Source organism: Aptenodytes forsteri, unplaced genomic scaffold (assembly GCF_000699145.1).
Source record: "Aptenodytes forsteri isolate BGI_AS27 unplaced genomic scaffold, ASM69914v1 Scaffold357, whole genome shotgun sequence".
Classification (NCBI taxonomy): Eukaryota; Metazoa; Chordata; class Aves; order Sphenisciformes; family Spheniscidae; genus Aptenodytes; species Aptenodytes forsteri.
Window position 1 is genome coordinate 1,193,751 of NW_008795671.1, and position 11,377 is coordinate 1,205,127.

Below are 11,377 nucleotides of genomic sequence, written 5' to 3' on the forward strand. Positions count from 1 at the left end.
CTTTCTTGTCTATCTGAAACAAGTATCGCTGCAGCAGAGATCTTCCTGCACCTCTAGTTACAGCAACAGAGTACATTTCAATTAAAAATAGATTAAAAATAGTTCTGTCAACATTTCTAGGAGCTCTCAGATAGAACAGCCTTCAGAACATTTAGGGAAAAGGCAATGAACAAAAACAACTGCAAAATAGCCCCCCCATTTCTAGGGGCTGTCATTACAGAAAAGTCACTGGAAAGAATGCCTGATTTTGAAGACATTTGAGTTGGTCCGTGATAGCTTCAGTGGGATGGTCACCTTCTGCAACAGGATAAGCAGCAGCAGAGGATTGTTCTGAGGGGGTGTTTTCTTCTGTATTCCAAAGCTTTTTTCACTTGCTCTTTAGCTTCTCCTACATAGTCCTCAACATTTTGCATATTTATCTCAATGACATCGAAGGTGTCCGCCTGTTCCTCTACTAGCAGGGCCACCTGCAGAAAGAGCTCGTGAACTTCCTTAATGCGACCTTCTAACTTCACCAGCTCCTTATGACGTGTCTCTATCTCATTCAGGGCTGAGCGAGCCCCCTTAACATCTGACAAGAGATTCTCAGAGAAGACATCCCACTTGCCTTGCTCGATCATCTCTTCAATCTGGTTGCCAGAAACATCTTTGCCCATGATCTCTAGCTGCCGCTGAATTCGAATCTTGCAGTTCTCCCGCTGGTTCATCTCTGCTGCGTTGTATTCAAACATAGCTTCCTGAAATGCGTGCATGAGGTCAACGTAGTGGTTCTTCGCTACCCTGGCAATGACAGACATAGCCCCGTATTTTGTTATTGCATCTTCGCTGAAATCTCTCATTATCTGGAGTTTCCTGTGGATGCTTTCCCCGCGGGCCTTGATGTCTCTGGCAATACAATTAGCATCTCGTTTGATGCTACTAAGACGGCGCATGGAAGTAAGGAAGCGGCTGTTTTGCTTTCTGAGCCGCTTGACATCCTCTTTTAGGTGGTCATTTTCTGTCCGGATGTTCTGTATGTCTTTATGAAGAATTTCCAAGGCATAATCAGTCTCATAAAGGAGAACATCGTGGGGTGAATTTTCATCATCCTCACTATCAGAAAACTGTTGGTTGTGTAACCTGGCAGATTCACGCAGCTCGTTTAGCCGGTCTTTCATCCTGCCTGTAAAACAGAGGAACAGGAGGAAAGAAGTTTAAAGTAAATGAAATATTGGTTTGCAAGGGTTGAAAGTTCATAACTAATAACTACATCATAGTTATAACTACATCATTGATAACATAACTATATCAAAGATAACTCAAAATATCAGATTTTAAATTTGTTCACAGTATTTTATATAGTGATGGATCTCAGATCCAAAACTCCGGTGCTAGAACACTCTTCTAGAAACTACAAAGCTTAGAAACTAAAAAAGTGCAAGAGAGAAGACAACAAATCCTGAAGACAAATCCAAAAGAATTATAAGACAATCCCCAACCCCCCAAAAATGCCAGTCTTTCACTTGGAAAAAAAATACAAACTCTTGAGCAAATGATAGGAAGCCTTCAGCTATCGGTACGTGTAGACATGTTAATAACTGAACGCTTCCCGCTGCTGCTCACTAGAGAAATCTCCTCTAGATCTTGACCCTTCATTACATCAACTGCCCCAAATGTCACAGGTCCTCTGTCATCCTAAGCTTGCTTTTCCTGGGAGAAGAGTAGGAAGCCTCTCAGAAACAGAAATGGCATTTACCAATACAGCTGGGAAAGAAAAGTTTCGAGAAACGGTGTGGAAATTATCAAGACAGAATTAAAAAAAAAAAAACGGGAAAGGAAAGTTTAGGGTCTCCAGATGCTATCATTGACCATAGCGTGCCAGGCATCACACAAAACAACACAGCGATAGCAGCATTTTGTAAGTAAAAAAACGGGAAAAAAGTTTAGGGTCTCCAGATGCTATCATTGACCATAGCATACCAGGCATCACACAAAACAACACAGCGATAGCAGCATTTTGTAAGTAAAACCATCCATCCAACCCTTCTTTTTTGTGTGATGGAAACATCCTACTGAAGGAATAAAGTAACACCGTTGTTACAGATCAGGATCTGTTTTCTATGTGTTTGCCTCAGACATACTTAACGACAAATTTCACTAAAAAGCCACAGAATGAGTAATCTGTACAGACCAGTTACGTGGTAACAAAACATAAGTCTCCTTTAAGTATGTTGTTTACTTGAAACTCCAGACCTAAAGTCTTTGCAGAAAGTGAAATCTGAAAGCTTCAGCAAGAACCCTGCACCAAGTGTTACAGCAAGCAGGAAGCTGAAAATTTCCCATCACAAGAGCTGTACATCCCATGACCTCATTTAAACTAATAAGAAAGTAAACGAAGTTAAGAAGCAGCACCAAGCAGGACATATCCAGATCTCTGTGTCTGGAGGATTCATTTTTGGTTTTTCCAGGAATTAAAGTATCTTCACAGCATTTACAAACGTGCTATCCACCGTGAACAACACATCCCTTCATAGGATCACCAGTTATTGCCAGGTTAAGAAAAGTCGTATGTGTACATACCCAGTGTAATAGGCCTAGATCTAATGTGAATTAAAACTGCAAGTTTATAATCCGTTTCATGGGATTGTTAGATGTGTTAAAGATGTTGGGAGATGTGGTGGTCGGAGGCCGTCTTGGGCTTAGCGACCATGAAATGATAGAATTCTCGCTTCTTGGTGAAGTAAGGAGGGGGGGCAGCAAAACCACAACCATGGACTTCCGGAGGGCGGACTTTGGGCCCCAAATGTCACAGGTCCTCTGTCATCCTAAGCTTGCTTTTCCTGGGAGAAGAGTAGGAAGCCTCTCAGAAACAGAAATGGCATTTACCAATACAGCTGGGAAAGAAAAGTTTCGAGAAACGGTGTGGAAATTATCAAGACAGAATTAAAAAAAAAAAAACGGGAAAGGAAAGTTTAGGGTCTCCAGATGCTATCATTGACCATAGCATACCAGGCATCACACAAAACAACACAGCGATAGCAGCATTTTGTAAGTAAAACCATCCATCCAACCCTTCTTTTTTGTGTGATGGAAACATCCTACTGAAGGAATAAAGTAACACCGTTGTTACAGATCAGGATCTGTTTTCTATGTGTTTGCCTCAGACATACTTAACGACAAATTTCACTAAAAAGCCACAGAATGAGTAATCTGTACAGACCAGTTACGTGGTAACAAAACATAAGTCTCCTTTAAGTATGTTGTTTACTTGAAACTCCAGACCTAAAGTCTTTGCAGAAAGTGAAATCTGAAAGCTTCAGCAAGAACCCTGCACCAAGTGTTACAGCAAGCAGGAAGCTGAAAATTTCCCATCACAAGAGCTGTACATCCCATGACCTCATTTAAACTAATAAGAAAGTAAACGAAGTTAAGAAGCAGCACCAAGCAGGACATATCCAGATCTCTGTGTCTGGAGGATTCATTTTTGGTTTTTCCAGGAATTAAAGTATCTTCACAGCATTTACAAACGTGCTATCCACCGTGAACAACACATCCCTTCATAGGATCACCAGTTATTGCCAGGTTAAGAAAAGTCGTATGTGTACATACCCAGTGTAATAGGCCTAGATCTAATGTGAATTAAAACTGCAAGTTTATAATCCGTTTCATGGGATTGTTAGATGTGTTAAAGATGTTAGGGAGGAGATGGGAAAGATTCCATCACAGCCACAGCCTCTTGGGCTCGTATAGTTCATTGGGGGTATATACTAGCAAAAAAGTGAATTTCAACTTAAACCAATTATTTTACAAGCAATGTAAACCAAGAAAGTCCATTAATATCCTGAGAGAAGAGCTTTCATTCAAGACTCCACACATGTAAGATAATTGTTTGAATTTAAAACATAAGCTGCATAGATTCAACTCAATCATATAGAGAAAGCTTTAGGAAATGAAAGGTTTTCCACCTCCTCCCTCAGCAATAATAAAATCAAGACTTTCACTTCATGCCACAACATCAAGATGAAAAATCCCCATCTAAAAGGAAAAAAAAAATTTACTTGGCTTTAAAACTGTATGGCCAAATTTGCCTAGAGGCACTGAGACAGTGAGAACATCTACCCTTCCTGTCTGGAAATAGCAGACCATTTTCTAGACAGCATGGTGGAAAGGGAACAAACAAAGGCATCTAGCAATCTCAGGATTATTTAGATCTCTTCTAATCACTAACTGTTTCTGAGATGCTTTTCACCTGAAATGTAGACGTGGCTCTGAAAACCAGTCACGTTGCTCATCTGACTGCATTCCTGACTCTTACTGGCTTCCCTAGAGTTGATGATCCTCCGACTTCTAGTCTGATCCTTGAACTGACGTGTGTTGTGTTCAGCAGTTTATTCTTTTTGTGTTTAGCATCTACATTTGGAAACAGCAAACAATGTTTTTTATTGCTTTAAAATGACAATCCACAGTAGCAAGGTGCCATTCATGTAAACTAAATCATGTGTGTGCAGAATTCTGTTGCCTTTGTGCTTACCATTCCTTGAACTTGAAAAAAACTAAATTTCATCAGCCTTCCACAGAGAGCAGACTGACGACTGGCTCAACAGTAATTACATTTTATTTCTTGTGCTTGACAAAGAAAACACAAACAGAAAACCACACTGAGTAAGAGCTCCTGCGTAATAAACTCATAATTTTGTAGGAATAGGTCTACCCTTCCTTCCCCCTACCCTCAAAAGTGTAACTTGCAATTTCAATTTCTCACCTGCAACTATTTTAAGGTGTTAGATAAAATAAAAATAGGAAGAAACAGAGAAGCAAATACACGGTAATTCACAACATGAAAATACTAATGCTGTAAAAAGTTCACGTGTATACTAATTCTGCAGCATCTCTGTAAAAATATCGCTAATTTTTTTCAATACAACATGAAAGGTTGAAAAGTCAAGCATTAAAAGAAGAGTAAGGAGCTGTCAAGTGTGGCCTCAGATTGCACCACGATGTTGCCTACACACAGGAAGATCATGCAATTAAACACTGGCCTATGTCCTATTACTTCTACCAAGTCTCTGCCTGCCATCTATATGCACTGAATAAAAGTTGTACAACGTAAAATTTAATATTCATCATGCAGTGCATGGACAGCTATCTCATTTACTATGTTACTACTGCTCATTTCCTTAGGGATTTCTCCTGTGAAATCCCTGGAAAGCTCCATAAACTCGTAACAGTCTTTGGGGGAGGGCAGATCTAACAGCCCCATCTACAGTCACAGGTTTCAGCCCAGAGTGATTAAGGACAACACTATCACTCTTGATGAGTTACGATGCCTGCTTGAGACACCTGAAGCACAGTTCTTTGTACCTGGTACGTTCAGAAGTCAGCTCCTTCTGACTTCGGTCACCGCTGCAAGCCTCGGGCACTTTGCTGAGTAAGATCGTGAAGTAACAAGCTGGACATCAGTGAATGAACACATGGATCAAGGCCACTTGTGAGAAGCTCATCTCAATGATATGTACAGCATCACCCATGATCTCTGTGATCCAGCAGATCCAGTAGAATCCAATTCTAAATGTAAACAGAGGGATCAAATTACAGTTGCACTCACAATCTTCAACCTGGGGTTTCCCAGTTTCCGAGTGCTTAGCTCTAAAAGCCTACATTTCTGAAACTACATACCAAAACTTACATTCAAGGTGGTCAACGTTAGGATCTTTTAACTCTGCATTGAGGACTTGTACCCGTCAGGGTAATGGTTCTGCAGCTAAAGTGATCACACTTTTGTCCTAACAAATGGATGCCATCTCTTCAAGCCTGACTTCAGAGTCCTGCAAAATCAGGGACTTTTTGACATCTTCTTTCATTCCCCCTGAGTCCTGTCTTTTTCTCTCTGTTTCTAAGGTGCACCACCTAGCCTGCTTCCCACTTCATCTTCACATTTTCAAGATGCTCTTCCTTATCTACATACAGTGCCTGGACAGGATGGAGGACAGGAAGAGAATGACTTTCTGCCTGTATTTCAGCATCATATTAGGCCACAAACACCACAAATTGCAGAGGACACCTATTCAGCTTTATGCCAGAGCATGCTCAATTACTCTGTAGGTCAGCATTTGCAATATTTGGCCAGAGACTTGTGAGGTTCAAGAAAATGTTTACATTTCAGCTTTCTTTAGCACCTTTTGCTCCAAGAACACAGTAAATTTATTTGGGGCATTTGCAAACTGCTGCTTTGAGAAACTCACAATTTGGCAAAATTTTAGGAGTTTTACATAAGGAAAACAGCAGGCTTGAATGCAACGCCACCACAGAGGTCTTTCCCCATTTCAAATTCCCATTCCAAACAAAGGGGAACCAGATCTTCCCAAGAGAGGACAATAACTTCCAAGCATTCCTTTGATAGTGTCAGGGACAGAACTAATGCTAAAGAGCTGAAACAAATGAACAAACAAGCATGGGAGAGCAGGGGGAACAGCCATTTGAAAAATTTCAGCTTAACGGATCAGTATTTAGAAAAGTTGACCTCCTTGATCAGATGTTGTTGTTACTCAGGAAAGTTTGCATCTACTTACATGTTGATAGCATTGTTTGTAATTAAAACAGCAATATATGAATACATAGTACATTACTAGTTGTTAGGGATAGCCTCAGCACTCATTCTTCAAAATGAGTGGCAATCTCTCCCTTAATATAGCGCCCGGTACAGCAGTAGAAGTTGGGCTCCCTGACTAGAAAGCAGCTCTGCAGAAAAGGACCTTGGTATGCTGGTGGACATCAAGTTGAACATGAGTCAGCAATGCACCCTTGTGGCAAAGGAGGCCAACAGCATCCTGGGCTGGAGTAGCCAAAGTGGTGGAGGGAAGTGACCCCTCCCATCTGACACTCGAGAGTCCACATCTGGAGTGCTGTGTCGGTGCTGGGGCTCCCCAGCGCAAGAGACATGGACACACTGGGGTGAGGCCAGGGGAGGCCACCAAGATGGTCAGAGGTGCTGGAGCACCTGATGTATGAGGAGAGGCTGAGAGAGCTGGGAATGTTCAGCCTGGAAAACAGGAAGCTCAAGGGAGATCTTGTTGCTGTCACCAACTGTGTAATGCAAGGGTAGACCGTTCATGGAGATGTACAGTGACAGCACAAGAGGCAACAGACCCAAATGGAAACACGGGAAAAGCCAGCCAGATAATAAAGGGGGGGAAAAGGAAAAAAACCCTTTCAGAAACACTGCAAAAGGTGCCCAGAGAAGTTTTGGAATCTGCATCCTTGAAGATACTCAAAACTCAACTGGACGTGGCCCTCAGCAACCTGAACTACCTGTGTGTGTTTTGAGGGGGGCTGGATTAGACAACCTCCAGAGGTCCAGTCTAAATTGTTCTAGTACTCAGCCTTAGGTCAAAAGTTTGCTAATTTGAACATGAGCGCTAAATGTATTCAATTACTTGCACAGGTTTATTTAAGATACATCTAACACATTAGAATATCAAGACACCAACTACTCTGTACTCTGGAGTAACAGCCCCAAGCATACAAATACCTTAATTCTAAGAGTGTGTGTTTGAATAGATTAGCTGTCAGTTTGATTTTCTTTTAAAATACTGTGTATATTCAAACAGGAAATGTACTTCCATGTTTGTATTTTTTGGCTAGATAAATCTGTCCTTGTAAAAATAAAGTTCCTTCTGCAGTCCATCATGGTATGTACGCCCAAACACACACTCACACACAGAGGAAATACAGGCCAGGTAATGACTGCAGAGGTTACAACTTTGAAGCCAGATACCCACCAAGTACAGTCAGCTGAGGACATGTTCAGTACTCATCTCTCCATGTTCGCATGCTACTTCTTGGTATTAATCACCACAATGACTAGCTTTCCCATGATGCATGAGAAAGACGCAAGCTGTCCTGTTGCAACAAGACTGCAGCCCCACACAACTCTGCACGACATGGGATTTCAGAGAGGAAAGGAAATCCACTCTGAAAATCAAAAACTGTGCATACATGTAAAACCCCTTTCTGTTAGCTCCATATACATACAAATAGGAGTCCTGCATAGCATATATTTCCATTGCTGTGCTAATGTTCTGCAGCCTGTTATCTACGTAGAAATAACTTAAGGATGAAAAGTTATTTCTATAGAAACAAATGAGTTGCACACCTGTATTTATTTCGGCTTTAACATTTGTGTATCCACATCACTGAGCTTGGGGACAAACGGTGAAATAAAGCAGCAGTTTCAGCACAGCATCCATATTTCATCACCAGCAGCTGGGAAGGAAGCCAGTGTACATTTGTTCTTTTTACAGCATCCACAAAAGGCAGCTGCTAGTTAATACCAGTTTGTGGATTACCAAAAGTCTAGTCAGTAATCTTTTCAGCCTTGAGGAGGACCTTACAAGATAAAGCTTTTACTTCAGCTGAAGCAGCCTATTTGAGGAACAACAGATACTTCAAAACAAGCCAGTTAAAAATCCTTTCTATCAGCAGTTCTTCTCTCCCTCAGAAGGTAAAAGTCCTTTTGTGCTCCACTACGAACCCACATGGCTCATCCTGTCTCTGAATGACACGTGCTTTTGGTTGCATGACACACAATAGATGTGACCCAAGAAACAAGTGATGAACAATTAGGAAATAACCTGCTCCTAGGCAGAATTACTTCATAGCCAAGTGTGCGTCAGCACATTCCAGTAATTTCCCATACTACTTGTAGAGGATGCAGTATTGATGGAAATCTACTCAGATGGACTGGCTGAGTCGAACACACTCCATTACAAGGCAAATAGTGTGCTGCTGTTGCACAAAAATGCAAGTCATGTATAGGTAAAAGAAGTGTTAAATGCAGCTGAAGCCTTTCACTTAAGAGTTGGAGTCTCAGATTTAATCATAATTGTCTAGTATCTTTCTGTTTGGGAAACAACTGTTTTAGACCAGATTTAATGATTTTGTTTGGTATCTGTTGTCCAATAATAGATTTGACAATATGAATTAACTTGGAAAACACAGTATTGTTTACAATAGGTTTTCCTCTTTCCAAAAGAGCTTCTAATTGACTAATGGCAGAGCGCTAGTCATCTTTTCAGACCAAATTTCCTGTCTCCCCAATCATGTCCATCACTGGTGGAACAGCAGGCTTGAATTTCTCAAATCACTCCTCTTTTTTCTTGCTTCTCATCTACAAGAGGTCAAGGAAACACCAAAAATCATAATCTAATGATTAGGACAGTTAGCCTTCTGGACCTGTTTTAAGATCACATCCGTATATTAACTCCAATATTAACAACTATGACAGAGATCAGCATTTCAACATCTTTTTGTGGCCTCACTGAAGGAAATTATCTTCTCTGGAGTTTCTTGGATTGGACAATGTTTAAAAATAGAGAAAATGTATTCAGGATTGAAAATACATCAGTTAACACAGAACACCAGTTACAAAGCTACAGAAATCCAGCAAGAAGCCGCAAATGTATCTGAAGACTATTAGCCACTACCCACTTCGTACTGTCGTCAAAGCCTGTGTACAGCAGAACACCTCCTTTATACTTTCAGTCACCCTAGTGAGAAGTGTATGCAGTTGCAAATGCCTCAAGGCAGGTTTCTTTTTTCCAAAAGCTTGTGTGAAGTGTCAACTTCTCCGTTTGTACCAGAACAAGTCATTTACTACAAGCCCATACATGCAGAGAAGTAGGGATGGCTCCATTCTTTGCAGTTGTCTGAATCTCCAAGTCTCCAGTGGTTCCTTTCCTACCATAAAGGCTAGGAAAGGCCTGGGGGAAAAAAATTAACATTCAAATAGTTTGTTGCCTCTAACTCAAAGTAATGAGGCAATAATTGCTTGAATACTGATAGCTTTGGAGGTTCTTTAACTTACCCTGGTTTCTTTACCAGTATTCAATCTCTTCACTATAAAATAACTCAATTTTTGTACCACAGCATATTGGAAATTCAAGGATCTAGAGTGCATCGCATACTTCCCAGAGGTATTCAAAAAGGTTAATTATCTTGGTGTTTTCCATAGACTGGTTATCAGGTTTTCCAGACACCAGTATCAAAACTAGGAGAAGCTGCTGTCATATATTAAATGCACACATAATATGCATTTCATTTTTCACGTATTTATGAAGAGATTGGCAAAAAAATCTGAAGTTTTAACTTGTTACTACACAGTAGCACATGCTAAGTAAACATGATTCTTGCATTGGAGAGCACAGCCTGTTGCATATAGGTTGACTGCTACTATTTACTGGGTTGTCTGCATTTTCATTGGAGAGCTGTGGATCACCACTGACAAATGTTCAATCCTGGATAGACAATAAGATGGATTCACAGTATCTTCTCTTGAATTTTTCTCACAAGTCACACTAATGAGCAATTGAAATTAGATTTGGCTTTGTTTGGCTGGGGAGCTTGTACCCACGCTGTAAAAAAAAAAGTTTCTCCATTTTCACTACATGTCCCACTGAAAAGTGTCAGTCTTCACCTGCATCGTCTGAACCCCCTCACAAAATTGCTAACTCCCTCCAGCAGTCGTCATGCTTCTGTATACAAATGGAAAAGTTAAGGACAGGAAAGGCTAATGCACACCCCAAATGTAGATGCAAAAGGCGCACACTTCCTTTTCCTAAGAATGCTAGAAACAGAATATATAGTTAGCAACTGCAGATATTGAAAACCTGCTAAATCCTTGGAGTCCTTGAGACCTGTGAGCTGACTCCTATCGGTTTTAACATGCACAGCTTGCTAAAAACAGAGCGCCATTACAAAGAGTAGATGAACATGCACGGGACTGTATTTTACCCAAGGAGGGGGGGAACAGTCCCACCATTGCTGCCCACTCAGTGCTTTTCAGTACTTGCAGTGCACTGCAGGCTAACTACTGCAGCGTGCCCGTCCTTCCTGCCGCAGGCGAAACTAAGGTCTTCAGGTAAAATTGGCCTGGATGGAGACAAGGAGAGCATGAACTGTACCTCCACAGGCTTGGCAAATAGTTAAGACAGAACCATACCACTAGCATAAACAGTGAGACAGCCATCCATGCATTTCTTGGCAATTACTACAGCTCAGCATCGTTATGAGTCACTGCACAAGGAAATCAGACGACGCACTCACAGGCAGTGCTGTCGCTACAGTGCCCTGAGTATATACATTATCTCATTAATCACCTCGGCTTCCCTGAAACACATTGGCTCAGCGAAATAGCTATGTACATACCACATTTATATAACTACTATTGCTACCATACGGTGGTATTTATAAGTGATTAAGACATTATGTTGGCATCCGAGTAGAAATACAGGTTGCATGTGATCATCAGTCAGAAGCAACATGTTCTACAGACATTTTTAAATCAGCACAACAGCATTACTTTTTAAAATACACATATATTTAAAGCTTGTAATGCAGTGTT

General features: G+C 41.0%; 1 protein-coding gene across 1 annotated transcript; it reads right to left on the reverse strand.

Moving 5' to 3' along the window:
- Positions 1-290: 290 nt before the first annotated feature.
- STX11 (syntaxin 11) lies at positions 291-5,452 on the reverse strand. The gene is made up of 2 exons (XM_009282507.2): positions 5,365-5,452; positions 291-1,186 (listed from the first exon to the last, which is right to left on the reverse strand). Exons 1-2 carry the CDS (start codon positions 5,450-5,452, stop codon positions 291-293), a joined length of 984 nt encoding a protein of 327 aa, XP_009280782.2.
- Between the last annotated feature and the right edge of the window lie 5,925 nt (positions 5,453-11,377).

What these genes read in the sequence shown, in the direction of transcription:
- STX11 (XM_009282507.2), bottom strand. Translation starts at nt 5,452, where the DNA reads ATGTGTTCATTCACTGATGTCCAGCTTGTTACTTCACGATCTTACTCA. An exon ending in AGCGGTGACCGAAGTCAGAA is followed by an intron (nt 1,187 to 5,364) that starts GGAGCTGACTTC and finishes TTTAAACTTCTT; the next exon opens with TCCTCCTGTTCCTCTGTTTT.